At 36.7% G+C, this 16251-nt stretch overlaps 1 protein-coding gene across 1 annotated transcript; it reads left to right on the top strand.

Annotated features, from left to right (window-relative positions):
* LOC122072739 (phosphoglycerate mutase-like protein 4) lies at positions 1 to 15879 on the top strand. Its single transcript, XM_042637137.1, has 7 exons — positions 1 to 351; positions 526 to 604; positions 856 to 906; positions 1024 to 1134; positions 4161 to 4292; positions 5546 to 5621; positions 15237 to 15879. Exons 1-7 carry the CDS (start codon positions 317 to 319, stop codon positions 15458 to 15460), a joined length of 708 nt encoding a protein of 235 aa, XP_042493071.1. The 5' UTR covers positions 1 to 316; the 3' UTR covers positions 15461 to 15879.
* Positions 15880 to 16251: the final 372 nt, after the last annotated feature.

The raw sequence follows: 16251 nt of genomic DNA, 5'->3' as shown, positions 1-16251 counted from the left end.
AGTCCCGACTCCCGAACGCAAATTGAGCTCATTCGGCTCGGCTCAGAGGGACGTGAGCTGGCGTGCGTGAAACGCACGAACCGTTAAGAGTGTTGGTACCTATCTATCACTGCTCGCGTTCTTCTGATTAGCAGTCGTTTGTTGCCTCGGCCTGGACTTGTGGAGGTTGAAGACTGGGAAGGTTTCCGAAATGAAAATGATGGATAGTGACAAAATGGTTCAAAAATAAAGAGCGATTGGGAACGAAAACACAAGGGAAGCAGAGAACGAAACAGTGATACTCGTCTTCCATCTCTCGACGTCGTACATCTCCAAAATGGCTGACTCCATTGCTGAGGATTCTGGTTCCGGGTATTCCATCCTTTTGAGATTGCTTGTAAATTAGGGTTTCCTCCATGCGTTTCTGTTGATATGTGAAGTGATATTGGCTGTATGTATGAATTGCATTTAAATTTGAATCAATTTTTGCGTTCCATGCTGTGAGCTTTATTCTCTGGCTGACTGTTAGGATGATGCCACATCCAGTTCTGTCGCTCCTGATTATGCTGAGATTATTGTGGTGCGGCACGGAGAAACGGCGTGGAATGCCGATGGAAGAATTCAGGTTTTTATTCGCATCTAATTAATTTTTTATCAACTTTTGTTGAGATTGACTCTGATGTATTTGATGTCTAAATTTCAATCGATTGAGTTATATGTACAGTTCGCTTGATCTTTAGTCCTTCTTCCTTTGTTCCCTGCCTACATACTCTGCCGTATAGTTCTGCATTTTGCGTTTCACTGTTCATTTTATATTTTGTGCCTGTGGATGGATGTACACCTTGCTCCTTCAATAACTGCTCTCTCATCAACTAGGGACACCTCGATGCTGAACTAAATGACGTTGGGAGACAGCAAGCAGCCGCAGTAAGTTTTTCTCCCTCTAATATAGTTTACATTGTTGTGTTCACACCCCCCCCCCCCTCTTCCCTTTTTCTTTTTTTTCTTATCATGTAATTGACAAAGTGTTTGTGTCTAATGTAGGTTGCTGATCGGCTTTCTAAGGAATCTAAAATCTCTGCTGTATACTCATCTGATCTGAAGCGAGCCCTTGAAACAGCACAGACAATTGCAAGGCACTGTGGTCCTCTGGAGGTATGAATCATGAAGCAACTTTCTCAGGCTGAAATATGTGTGTTATTACTGATAAAGTAGGGTCGTGATAAAACAAGCAAAAGAATTCATAAAAATGTTTTTTATCCCTAGTAACTTTCTTTCTTCTTCTTCTGTGTTCAAAGTGTTGTGACCTGTTTGATTAACGGGCCTCTTTTGAGAGATTAACATACTGGATTTCAAATTAGCTTGAAAGATGATGGGGTTTATTTCAAAAGGTAGAAAAATTTATCAATTGTTTTGGGAAGCAGTATTGATAGATAAAAATAAACGCATAAAAACAAAAAGAGAAGGGAAGGAAGAAAAATAAAATATATGAAAAAGAACTGAAGTAATAACTTGAATACCTGTGTCATCAATAATTGCATCTCCAACAGATCCATAATTGAGTAGGCTAAAAACTTGGCTATGACATGGCTGATATAGGGGGATGAAATTGAACTATTAGAGGTGTTATTAGAGGGAAAAGCATGAAAACAAAAAGAGAAGCCTCCATGATTAACACCAATAACTGAGTTCTTGTGGAACTGCAAAATTTCAACAGAAACCTACCTGGTTTTGATTGATGGTTTTGAGGCCCAAATAGCCAAATTAGGTCCTGAAACTTATAAAAAACCCTATTTTAAGCACTCTAAACACAGTGGAACTCTTTAAAAAAAAAATGATAGTTTGGCTCCGAAGCCTATGTTGGTATTGGACACTGTATACTCTTTATACATTTTCTAATATGACCTATTCTACACAAAATTTAGTACTAGAACATTAATATTTCAATTAAAACAACTGAAATATATATTAGGAATGAATAAACATAAAATTAGAAACCATTTCAAAATTAATAAATGTTAAACATGATTCTTTACAAACTTTTTGAAAAGTGAAAAATACAAGCAAGTTTCATTGGACCTCTTTGCCCATCCTAGATTCCTAATACCACATTGAGTTCCGAGTAGGATCAAAATCACTAGTAGATTCTTGTTGTTGCCGAAGCAAATTGTCCTCCAACTGAATCACAAATGTTGGCCATGTCATAGTATGCCGGAAGAAACACTCGAAGTCCTCTACACCAGCCCCATAAATGGCATCATCAACAAATTGGAGGTATCCTAACTTAGGGTCTATATCTCTGAACCGTGAAGAACCTGGTCAAAAGTCACTATAACTGGATGGTGCATGTGGAGCCAGTATTGGCATGTATGGTTGGGGGCCAGAATGAGAAGATGCTGTCCACAAATTGCGACCCACAAACTTGGAGGATGATGACGAAGAAGAGCTATATTGCCCATACCCAATGTAGTTGGAACCGATGCTCTTTGTGGCATAAGATGGTGCACATCATTGCTCATGTATACTACTCACCCCCAGACTCAGGCCTCCGAGTGTGCCATTCAAGCTTGTAACATCCTCCCCTCATCTGGCCTGAATCAGCAATGTGGGCTTCTTGAGTAGCTTGCACATGTGGGGCCACATTCACCATGGTCAACATCCTGTGTGGTACTGTGGTATGACAAAACTGACTCTCCTGTGAATCAGATGGGCTCCAGCTCCAGCTCTGGCTCTAGCTTCAGCTCTGCCTGGTCGTTCTCCTCACGGAGGGATCAAATCTATCACCACCATCACCATCATCATCATCGTCACTATCATCAGATGGGGACGGTGTGTGGGTGGCCACTAGAATGTGACCAGTCGATGTCCTCATCATCATCCCTTCCAGGCTGAGACTCAAACGCTTGGGGCGTTTGCGAGTGAACTTGGCCCCCTCTCAAGATTCCATAAACTCGTCAACAGCAGCAACCTTCTACTAACAATCTTGGGCTTGGATCCTTAGAAGCTCTATCCACCATACTATCTTTCTGACCGGTATTTGCAGTCCAGCAGTTTTGGTAATTGATCTTCCTCGTTCCCTTTCCTTCCTAAACTTTTGTGCCTTGGTATCTCCCATAGGGACGACTCAGCCTGCACAAATTAGGCCCATAAGTAACTCCCTAAGCCAAGTACTAGTGTACTACACCTTACTTTGTGACTGATTCTGACAGTTCTCCCCAGCCTAGTTTCAGCATACTTTATCTTGCTTGTGGTTTATCATTTAGGACTGCTATCTATTGATTTTAAGAGGCGGAATGCTATCGATTGATTTTAGGAGGGTCTTGAGATAGGATTAAACCCCTAAACTTTCATTTCAGTCCAGGTTAACCTGGGAGAGATCCCTCACAATCACTTGACCAAGGTCAGGTCTGTTCTGTGGGGTCGATTGAGAGGAAGAACTTTCTTCTGAATTACAACCATGGACTGATTCTTGGTTATTTCCATAAAAGCACCTCCTTTCCTGAGTTTTATTCTGTTTTTATCCCTATTCTGAATTTAAATTTTATGTTTGTCCTTCCTCTTAAAGTTCATTTACTGATTTGTCCCGGTTCTTGTTCATAACGTTAGAAGGGTCCTTTCCTGAAAATTACAGAATTGCCATTCTTCCTTAAAGCTTGAGGTTTATCATCCATAGGGGCCTATAGGGACCTAAATTAGGGTCTGCTGACCCGGGGTTGCATTAATGTTGGAAGTTAATTTTGCACAAGAATTGAAAAATGTGAACATTCATTTAGTTTTGGTGATTTATTAGGTGAAAGAAAATTGTAACTTACAGTATGGAAATTTTTTCTCTTTAACTGTGTTACAAAGAATTGCTTTATATTTTATGAATTTTAAGCAAGCTTAAGACATTGAGACGATGAAACATGAACACCTTTAGGGGATAGGAGGAGAAAATAGAGTTGATTTAATCAAGATGTTATGATTGAATGAGCTATGATCTTTTCCTGACCACCATCGATTTTTTTTTTCCCCTTTCTCTCTTCCTTTTTTTTCATTCTTTTTTTTTTTTTTTGGTGGGGGGGGGGTGCAGGTGGGGTTGGGATTCATCATGGGTCATAAAAATCCAATATCTTCCAGGATATAAACCCCTATATATTTTCCATTTGCATTTGTTCCCATCAAGTCTTTATTTATTTCAGGTTATAGAAGATCGTGAGCTGAGGGAAAGGCATCTTGGAGATCTTCAAGGATTAGTGTTGCGTGAAGCAGCCAAAGTTAAGCCAAAGGCTTATCAAGCATTTATATCTGCTCGAACAGACCAAGAACTACCAGTAAGTCTCTTACCTCTTTTATATCCTTTGTTCCTTTAAGAAAACTATTTTGACTGCTGGAACAACATATATATATTTTGTACCGATTGTGAGTGAAGACTTAGCGTTTCAATGATGTAAGTAGATACAAATGTACTGAATATAAGCCAACATTACCCTCAAAGTCTGCTTGAATTGGTAATTATTTCTGCCTTATAATGATTGGACTGCAACTGGACCTGCACTTTGAAGCTTTGTCCGAAAGTTTCTTCAAGGAGGTGCTGGAACTTTTCCTTGAGGGATGAGGCCTAGTTTCCATTCTTTACCTTTATGGGATTTCTATTTGCATCTGAAGCTTTAGTTCTTTCAGTGTTGGAGAAAAAAAAAAATGTGATCTCTGCTCCCCTGCATATTTCCTTTGTTTTTTTTTTTTTGGGGGGGGGGTGGGTTGTGGTTGGGGGGGGTGGGTTGTGGTGAGGTTGGGGAGGGTGGGTTGGAGGTTGAGAAAAGAAACATGAGAACCTTTGAAAAATTTCCCTAATTAAATATGTATGTCCAACAAGGATTAATATATTTAATCTTTACCCACGAACACGAGTTGGACCAATGTTCAAAATAACAGTTGAGAAAAACCATTCTGGAGTGCTCTTCAAAATCTTTCTACACAAACAAGAAACAATTCGACTCTTGGGATCGTAGGGCCACCCATTAAATGGGATACATAGTTTATTCACTTTATTTCAGTGCTCATAAAGTTAATATCCTGTTTTTAATCTTGTTCTCCATATTGTTTATTATATTCATTGTCTAAGACTAGTAATTAAAATTATACTTGTTTCAAGGGAAGTCGTGCTGTGGGGTCATATAGACACATCTTCCTCCACTATTTCGTTCAGACCTGATCTCGGTAAATGTACTCACCTAGGCAGCTGCTATAGTAGCTCAGCTGTTGTTGAAATTGATCACATTGATTTTAGTGAGCTACGAGACTGATGCTGACATTAACTCATGGTACCAGATTCGAAGTCTGAGTAGCTTAGTACATGGTTTCTCTTCAATCCTCACTGGCTACATATTATTGCAGTATGGAACATGAAGTCTTCTTTCTGGATGTGATTTGCGTTTGAATGATTCTCACATTCTGCTCTTAGTAAAAATCTGATTTCATGTCCTGCATTTTGGGAAAATACTAAAGTATTAGTTATCTGATAAAAGATTGAACATTTTCTTTTGCCTCTAAAAATATTTTGATTGCCCCATTTTATGGCAATCAGGGTGGTGGAGAAAGTCTCGATCAACTTCATCAGCGATGCACATCTGCGTTGCAAAGAATTGGTAGGAAACATAAAGGTATAACTTTGCTGGTGATATATTTCTGAATAACTCCCTTTCTTTTTCCTTCTAAAACCCCAGTCAGAAAGTTACTTTTGATTATCATTTGATAATGTATGCACATTTTTTTAAAGCAATAATCTGATTTTGTGATTCATCTTTCTCTGAAATTTAGCAGTAGTTTGTATTAACCATGTCTTTTCATGTATAGAATTTAATTCCTGCCAAACATGTGATGTAGTCCCTGTATTGATATCTATGACATTTTATTGGCTCCCCCTTTCTGGATCTGTCCGTCATAGGTGTTCGAATCCTGAACATTTATGGTAGTGCTTAATTGTCTCTCTGATTGAAAACTGGAAGCTCAATTTTTTGATGTAAATTAGATATTTCACACCAAGAAGGATGCCGAAAACTTGCATGAATCTGGGTACACATCTGCTAATGAGCTATATCTGGCTATTTGTCTCACAGGGACCTCGTCTGAACCTGGATTTCAGACCAGGTCCTAACTCTGTAGTTAATTAGGTTTATTTCATGCTTTCCACACCTATCTGATTTGTCCATAACCTATTTGTTAATGCATACTTAATTCCGACAAGCCTAATCTGATATTGGTGTATTGTTATTAAAAAATATAATTGTGGATGTTAAAATATTGGTGATAGGTAACATCCACCAAACTTGTGTTAGGTAAAGAGGTAATCAATATAATTAGTTCTTACGCACCCCAGATGGTATGGATAAAAATATTAAGAAACATGTTCGGGAATACATGGGTAGATTAGCTTAGGCTGTGTTTACTAGCCAAGAGAAGAAAAGAAAAAAGTACAAGAATTGTACTATTTTCTTGGTTTAAGAAATTCTTATTGTGTTTGGTATGTTTTGAATCAAGAGAAGATTCTTTTTTTTAATTTCAAAATTCACCTTTGGAATGGTGAAGTTTTCTTTTGCTGCCAAAAAAATATTCTTGCCTAAAACACAAGAAAATATATAAAAATAAATAAATAAATAAATAAAATCTTTTCTTTTCTTTTCCTCTATTGGTTGCCAAATAGACATAATTTTGCTTACTATTTTCTTGGTTTAGAAATTCTCATTGTGTTTGGTATGTTTTGAATCAAGAGAAGATTTTTTTTTATTTTTTTTATTTTTTATTTTTATTTTTTTTTTAAATTTCAAAATTCACCTTTGGAATGGTGAAGTTTTCTTTTGCTGCCAAAAAAATAGTCTTGCCTAAAACACGAGAAAACAAAAAGAAAAACTTTTCTTTTCTTCTATTAGTTATTTTCTTTCCATTTCATTTCTTTTCTTCTCTTTTCTAGATTCTTTTTTCTTTTCATTTCTTTTCTTTTCTTCTCTTGGCTACAAAACATATAGCCTTAAAGAATTGGTCAAGGAGAAAAGATTATTATAGGGGGAGATGTAAAGTGGATAAGTAAGAAGAGATAGTAGAGATTTTGAAAGAATTCATACCAGATATGATTTTGGAGAGAGGAATAAGGAGGGGACTTTAGTTATAGAATTTGGTGTGGCTTATGATTTATCAATAGGAAACACGTGCTTTGAACATTTAATAACCTTCAAAAATGGGAAAAAATTGTAGCCAAATAGATTTCTTTCTAAGTTCTAACTAGAAGGACTGATTGGTTATAATGTAAGGATTGTAAGATTATATTAGTGGAGAGCTTAAGACTTTGATAGTCACTCACTAGAAGCAAGCTTGAGTCCAATGCGCGAGAACTAATCCGAGTAATAAAAAGCTTTTATAGAATTTTCCTCCAACTGTCCAACATGTGCCCCATGCAACCAAGCACTTGGGTAGAGGAAAGGTGCATGCTAGGTAATCTACGAACAAAGAAGCAAGGGTATCATGCAGCATAGATTAATGGTCGTAGATATATGTTTTAAAACGTTGAATCGTAGAAAATGTGAGGCCATTTGCCCTAGGATAAGATAGTGGAACTTAAAGGAGAAAACTTGAAGACGTTTACTAAGAAATTAGGAAGACAGGGATGGTGGGACATTGGGAGACACTTATGATGTGGAACGTGATGTCTCTAAAATGGTCTAGGAAAACGGCATTCATCTAGGAAACATTGGTTGTGAGATGATGAAGTTCAAGCAATCATTAAGACTAAGAAATATAGTTTAAAACTTGGCAAAGGACTAAGGATGAAAAGGATTAAAATTTAAAAGGGTATAAATTTTCTAGAAATGAAGTTTAAAAGATAGTAGGAAAAGCGATGACTAAGAAATATGAAGATCTCTATAACAATTTGAGCACAAAGGAGAGGGAAAAAAGATAGCTATAAGCTAGCTTTAATGAAGGAAAAGAAGAGTAGAGATGTCAACTATATTAGATGTATTAAAAGTGAAGATGATAAAGTATTATTAATAAGTGATGAGTATATTAAAGAGAGATAAAAAAGTTATTTCTACAACTTACTAAATGAAAACAACACAGGTAATAGTTTTTTATTGGTTGCAATAACCATCAAGAAATCACAAGTCTTAAATATATGCCAAAAAGTAGAGTGTCTAAAGTAAAGGAAGCTTTAAAGAAGATGAAGATAGGTAAAGCCATAGGTCCAAATATGGTTTTAAGTTTTGGTCGAAACTAAACAACTCAGTTTTGACTCTAATGAGAGAACACCAAAGGTCGAAACTGGTTTCAATACTGCTCCTTGGGATTTTGCCCCGAACTTGTAGATTTTTACCTGATCACTTCATTTCTTTCCACTATTTTGCATTCTTCTACTCATTCAACCCTTCTATAACTTGGATTTTTGTGATTGAAGGTTGAAGGTAATGGTGCTTTCCCTAATAGGGGTAGTGTGTATGCAGCATTCAAGAGACAATAGCAAACTTGGGTCCAAACCACAAGTACCTTTCTTTTTTTTGGTGAAACTAATTCATGGAATATGTGTGAAATGGTAAAAATAGGCAGCAGAAAGAAAAAGGTAAAAAAACCATTTTTTGAGCCTTGAAACCTAGGGTTTGATTGGCCTAGAAAAACTCTAGGTCAATCAAACCCTCAGTTTTGGTCAAAAACTGGGTAAGTTTGGTTTTATCTGGGGCCAAAAAAACTTTGAAACCGCAACCTAGAACCTTGGGTCCAGATGGTATTTTAATAGAAGTGTGGAAGTGCTTAGGATTTTGTGAATAGCTTGGCTGACTAAGTTATTTAATAAGAAAAATTTCAGATGAATGGAAGGGAAACAATGTGATTCTGATTTATGATAATAAACGTAATTTTCAAAGTTGCAATAACTATGGAGGAATAAAAACTTATGAGCCATACTATGAAACTATAGAAGAGAGTAGTTGAAACTTGCCTAAGACAAGAAAGTAATATTTTAATTAACCAATTTGGTCTTATGCTAGGAAGATCAACCACAGGAGCTATTGATTTTCTTGGGAGACTAATAGAAAGATTTAGAGAATGTTAGAATGTTCTCCATATGGTATTTATTAAAAAAGGTGTCTCTGGTGCACGAGGCTTCCGCATGTGCGAGGTCCGAGGGGCAAGAACTACACAGCCTTACCCCGGAATGTTGAGAAGCTATTTCGACTGCTTAACCACCAGGTTGCAACTACCGTTGGACAAATAAGCCTTAGAATCAAAAGGTTTTAAGAGAAGTAGAACAAAAACAGAGTATAAAATGTATAACTTTAGTAACAATAGGACTGAAAGTGAGGTGAAAATTGATGATAGAGAGATACTGCTAAGTGAAAATTTTAGTACCTAGTTCATCTTCTTTAGAAATTCCAAAATTAATTCATACAATTAAATATGGGTTAAATTGAATTCTTGCTGAGATTTCTCCAGATAAAATGCATATCCATCGAAATATTAAATATAATATAAATAGGAAAAAAAGTATAGATTATTATATTATTGATTGAGCAAATGTATGGACAACTATCTCTCGAGCACAGGTTTAGGTTCGGCCTCAATGGGAAAATGGAGCACCTAACAACGCATCTTCATAAATCAAGAACTACGAGATCACCCCTTTCATTCTGGGGTGACAGAGGGATTGTATCATTCGAGCCTTTTTTTTATGCTTTTCAAATAGATGATGATGATGATATTGCACAAAGAATTAAAAGGTGAATGAGGTGGAGGATTGATTGATTCCTTTGAAACTCAATTTTTTTTTTTTTTTATTATTATTATTTTTTTTTATAGAATAGTTATATGGCCAGCAATGATGCATGGAGCTAAATGTTGGGCAGTGAAGAAACAACAAATAAATAAACTTAGTGTAGTTGAAATGAGGATGTTGATATGGATGAGGGGTAAAACTAGAAAGGACAAAATAAAATAATGAATAGAGCTACTCCAAAACAGAGCTAAATTTAAGAGTAGCTCTAATACATGATAAGTTGCAAGAAATTCGTTTGAGGTGGCATGGACATGTGCAACGAAGGCGTTTCAGAAAAGGAGGATCTTTTCTTTTGATAGAGAATGGAACTGAGTGGTTATGAGCTTCGTCGGTAATTCTGGTTTCGAGCACTATGGGTAAGCTTGCCTTTGGCATTGCCATTCACCACATCTAGATAGAGTGCAACCTTATAAGATGGACCTCCAACTTGAGAACCATTCAGCAGATTTGGACACGATCCTCTTTGATGTTAGAAGCAGGCTCTCTGGGACTCCTTGCTAGCGCATTGACTCCCCAAAAAACATGCTTATTGTTGTCTCCTGTGTTCTTCCCTTTTCCCTATATGATGCAGCTCCTCCTAGCTGAGGGGTTCTCTTAGTTTTTGCTTTTCGTCCTTCCCTGCCCAGGGGTGCTGTATATTCCTTCTCCTTTTATTATAATTTCTTATTTACCCAAAAAACAAAATGCTTCATTACGAAGGGGTGATTTGATTCAGATTGAAGGGAGGTAAAAGAGCCAAGGGGTAGGCTAAAGCCTAAAATAACTCTAGGAGAAGTGGGAAAGACAGGCATAGCTTAGGACTAGTAGTAACAAATATGACTTTGTTTGAGTTGATTGAATAAAAGATCCATGTAGCCGACTACATTTAGTTGGGATAAGGCTTAATTGAGTTGAGTTGTTACCAAAATGATTGTTTTCAAAGTTTGAGCTTTGGACTTGCGACTCTAACCAGCTTAGCAAACGCTTTACTTGTAACTTAAATAAACCTGTTACCTACAACAACAAAAAACTCAGCCTTATCAATGTAAATAAAATACATAGGTAAATAAACCTATTACCTATGTGTTTTAATTTTGTTACACCCAGACTAACTGATGGAGATCAAAGCATGAAGAAGAGGATGAGAGAGAGAGAGAGAGAGAGAGCACAAGTTTTTTACTGTTCACACACCATTTTCTTTGGATGGACAGCTTGTTTGGGCCCTTTTAGTGGAGATATGGTGGATCTTTGATAGAGAGATAACTTACTCTTTTGTTTACTTGCTATTTCTTAAGTTTCATTTTTTATAGTTTCTATTATCAGTTTTAAAAAGTAGAACTTTTTAATTTATTAGGTTTTCTGTTTTTGTTTTCCATGGCCAGCAGGTAATTGCTTTTGATAGAGTTTCTATTTTGTAATGCAGATTTATTTTGGTAACTCTCCAATAGCCATAGAGAGTTACTATTTTCTTGTGATAGATTTTATTATAAATAAAGGCAAAAGGCTGCATACAACAGCCAACAATTTGAGTATGAAAAAAGAGTTTGTTCAACAAACTAGCTGTGAGATGTAGTAGCTGTGAGAGGCAGCGATGATGAGAGGCCGTGCGACAGTGAGACATCGTGAGTGACAGACCTAGGACTGAGATAGTCTCCTATTCCTATCTTCTTCTTCTTCTTCTTCCCTTCTCTATTTTCTGTTTATTTTTCTGATTTGTTCCTTGAATTTGTAATTTATTGCTCGTGTTAAAGATCCTGCCTGGGGCTAGGTCCGTAATGATCCGGCCTGACATTACTAACCAGGTCCAATCATGGAAATTGACAAATCTGGATGTAAGAGGAAAGAACTTGTCCAAAACCAGAATTTTGGCATTCTTTCCAGGTAGGTTGGTCAATATTGCAAACACTAGCACTGAGTTCAATCACTTACCCTTATGCATGGTTTGCTATAAATTGTCTGCATGATTTAAAAAACTGTCTTCTTTTATTTGAACCTCGACAGTTTTTTAGACAAAACCTCATTTTTTCACCCTTTTCCATTAATAACTAACAAAAGAGATGCTGTAAGAAACTACCATCACTTCATGGCCACTTGCAGATGATTGTGGTGTTTATAATTTAGAAAGCTTAATAAAAATATCTTCCTTCTTGCTGCTGCCGATTACTTTATACTGGTGGACAAAACCCCAACACTGGGAATCCACCCTAGAAGTGCTAAAGGAATCCACCTCGGAACTTCTGGAAATCCATCTAGGAACACCATGAATCCACATGGCATAGTGGAGAAGAAATCTCCAACTTAATCATGCCTAGTAGGCAGGGTATATATAGAACCTTTAAAATTCAACTCCTATATGACTAGAACTTGCCTATCCTTATTGGACTCAATTGAATCAAGTAAACAGCCAATGAATGACTTAAAAACAAACTACTATACTGACCAGGAATTAAAGACTAATTACAACTTACAGAAATCCTAATATGACTAGGACACTGGCTGACTCTGAAGCTCCAAAAATAAAATAAATCTCATATTCCTATTTATTACCCATAATTCAGGCTCACTAAAGTAGCCTAGGTGGTGCAACCTAGGGTTCTGAAACCCTTCTATGGACCCACCAAAATAGTGGAAAACTCAAGTTCAATGAACAGTGGCAATTTTGTTAATATGTAGAACTATTGGGACCTCTTTTGAGTAGCGCAAACAGACCCTAGGATAGAATAGTACAAGTAAAAGAGAAAAGATAAAATGGGATTTCAAAAAGATACGGAATCAAGTAGAAACAATAGATGGGTAGGTAAGGCTTTGGTGTGATTAGCAGAATTAGGCCCTTATATTTAAATACTGAAAAGGGCTTTTGGTGGGCGGTAGGTAGGATGAACTCTTGGTTCAGGCTAAGTACCTCCCTTACAAGATCCCCAAGTAAACCCAAGTTACAAAGTCAACCTTCTCAGATGAAGGTCAAACTCTAACTATCACTCACAAAATAGAATAGATCTGAATCTAAAGGTCAGATTGAAACTAGTTGAAGAATAATCAAATATGGAATTGAGAATTCAGAAATCAGAAGATTTCTGATTTGATCAGACAGATAACATGGTTAAAAGACTATTAGGGAGGCCTTGAATGCTCCAAGTCTCACCCTGATCTGATGGACAGATTAGTCTCAGTTGGGTTATCAAATCAGGCAGAAAAATATACCAAAACAGGGTATGTGCAGGCTGTAAATTGGGGTTCTATTGATATGGATCAGCAAGAATATAGTAAGAATAATAGTACGTGAAAGAGGGATGATTACACACAAATTAGAGAAGAGTTTAAAGCACAGAAATATCAATTGATTGAGAGATTCAATTAGTACGTTGGTTGCAGTAAAATAAACAGAGTATAAGAAGACTACTAGGTAACTAATGGCTTCCCACCAAAAACAAGGATCAGAATCTCACCATCCTACAAGGATCTCCCACCCTTTACTGAATCGCACAACACTCCCTTGAAGCAAAGCTCAATTTTATTATTCATCAAATCATCTGTGAGCCTTGGCTCTTACTATCTATTTAAAGAGAAAACTAAGAACAGCCCTAATCTGACTGGAAAATAAAATCCTATTGCTAATAGCAAACACAACTTAAAAAGGAAACATAATTCAAAATGGAAAGACCCCGCACATAGGTGAGAGTGTTCCAAGCTAACTTCTTAAGTGACAACTTAACTTAAAATACTAACTAATGAAGAAAATCCTGTTTTCCTATCTCCTACCCATATTTTAGGCCCAACAAAAGTGGTTCATTACAATGAAAACGAATGGGATCAAAGGCCCAAGATATCATAATCCAACCCAAGGTTTATTTCTAGTAAATTAAGCCCATCTATGTGAGTTATCTGCTTCAGGTTTCTTCTTCCTTTGACAGAATCGAACCAGCAGGTAACCTACCTGTAATACAATTGAGAGAACTCAACCATAGAGGCTTGGGTCAACAAGAAATTTCAGACTCTTAGTGTTTAATCCGTAGCCTATGAAACCCAACAACCATTCATCGAATCAAATAATTTGGAAATCAAAACAAATTGCTGAAACTCATCTTGGCAGTAAGAACAGAACCAGTGGCAGTTTCAAATTTGATTCTCAAAGAAGGGTTGATATAAGGGGATAATATGCTAGGCAGTAGGTGTTGGATCTCCCCTGGCTCTTAAGTACCAGGTCGAATGGATCTATTATGAAAGAGATCGATAAATTGTCTGTGGGCTGCAAGCCTGCAACTACTGCACAGAACAACCATTAGTTCCTCAATAATGAGAAATAGAAGAGGAAGTTGGAAGAGGAAATATGACCTGCAAGGGTAAACCAAAACGAGAAAAGTTGAACAGGTAGGGAGGGGAATCATGGGAGTAGGAAGAAGACCATGCAGCCATTCTTGGTTCCAAGCTATGGTAAGCAACTACAACTAAATTTCTATTCCCATTCTAATCTCAAAACTATCCCATTGATGGGTGATTAAAACTTAAAGACTCCAAAAACCTTAGAATAGCAACTAACGGAAAATAGAACTCAATCAAATCTCCTACTGTTTACTTCATGCAACTGCATCACTTGGAAACTTGCAGGACCCACTCCAAAGCTCACTTGACTAAAATAAGCCATTTTCTGTGATTTCCCTCCATTATTACATGTTCCTCTGCAGGAGTGTCCAGTCTCATGGGGATATTTTGGGAGAAACTTTACAAACCAATGATCTTATGGTACATTTAGGATCTCCTCGATCCTGGGTTTTAGGAAATAGGGCCAAGAAGCCAGATCCCAAGGGCTGAGGGATGGTGGTGCCAGCACCTATACCTTCTTGGCGTCTTGTGCCAAATAAAAGGTATAAAACCTGAGAATCTAGCAGGAAGCTTCTTACACTCCCAAGCAAGATTCTTGGAGTCTGCTTTTCCAAACTCAAAAGCAGGATTCTAGAATACTAGTAGAATCTGAGAATTTGAAAAGCAGGAGCACAGCCATGCACTTAGAAAATTCTATTTTGGTGCTTTCGCTTGGATCTTGACCATAATTAACAAATTTGCAATATTTTGGCAAAAGTTTGATTTTACAAAAATACAGACAGAATCAACTCAGTTTAAAAATTCAATAATTCAGAAACTATTTGTTCGGTTTAAAAAATTTCAGGTCAAATTATTTGGTTCCCCAATTATTCTCAGGGACCGAAATTTTTTTCATCTTTACAAAATTTCAATTTCAATTTAAGCAGATGGTTTTTTTTTTTTTTTTTTTGCATACATAACTAATTACTTCCCAAATTAATCTGAACTTTCAAACAGGAAAAACAAATTAGACATCAATCATTCTCCTTATTATTCTTAAATCAGAACTGTCTATTTGTTAATTTGATCCTTGTTTTGCTGCAGCTATTTGTATCTTGATTCTTGACTGGTTGCATCTATTTGTTAATTTCATACTTGACTTTGTTTGCTTGTTCCACTGCAGGAGAGAGAGTGGTGGTTGTCACTCATGGGGGTGTTATAAGAACACTCTACAAGCAAGTTGTGCCAAAGGGAAAATCTCCTGGAAAGATACTGAATACTTCTGTTAACATATTTCAGTTGTCTGATGGTGAGGATTGGAACATTAAATCATGGGGCGATGTGAGCCATGTCAGCAAAACTGGGTTTCTTGAGACGGCCTTTGGAGGTGACAAGACTTCAGGCTAATAAATAATATTATGAATTCTCTCCTGTCTGCAGCCATTTGATTTGAAGTGGCACAAAATCGTTTTAGTGTGCTTTTGTAGAATGGCCAGCAAGCAGTTTTACTTGGATTTGACTATTAATTAATTGGCTGTTGCAGAAATTATATACCATGTTTACAATATAATATCTGGTAAAATATTCAGATCCCAAATTTTTTTTCTACACATTTTTAATATTGTTGAAACATACTGCTAGTAAAAATATCATTATGGAAAGGGAAGTTGTGTCTGTTTATTGTCCAAACCCTTCAAGAATGCACTGGTTTCCTGAGTGTCCTTTGGCTCAATTGGTCTTGCTTTTGCTCTCCTTGTATTCCTCAGAACTGGATGTATCTTCTGGAAACATTTTATGATAGGTTTTCTTCATGTGTCTTATAACCATGTCAATGGCCTTCCTTGTAATTGTTTAATATTGGGTTTGTAACCAAAGTATCAAACCATCAATCTATTCATGTGGATAGTTGTTATTTGCAGTGCTAAGATCTCATCCTACTAAACATTGTTAACAATATTTATTTACTAATTTATCTTTTGGGTGTGAAAAACTAATGTCACCAAATCCCATTTTAGTCTTCACTTGTAAGAGTTTTAGAAAATTTCTCATGTTAATTCAGCTGTTATGCTCATCATCAATATGTCAGATCTGCATGTGCTCGAATTTCCATTTCCGCATTTTATATTTTGAGTTTATGGAAAGATCTAGAAGGTAGTGCAGTAGTGCCCAACGCATTTTGCAGGGGCTAACACAGGTTT

This window comes from Macadamia integrifolia, chromosome 3, assembly GCF_013358625.1.
Source record: "Macadamia integrifolia cultivar HAES 741 chromosome 3, SCU_Mint_v3, whole genome shotgun sequence".
In the NCBI taxonomy this organism is placed as follows: domain Eukaryota; kingdom Viridiplantae; phylum Streptophyta; class Magnoliopsida; order Proteales; family Proteaceae; genus Macadamia; species Macadamia integrifolia.
Note: the sequence above shows the minus strand (reverse complement) of the source record. Positions and strands in the feature narration are given on the sequence as shown.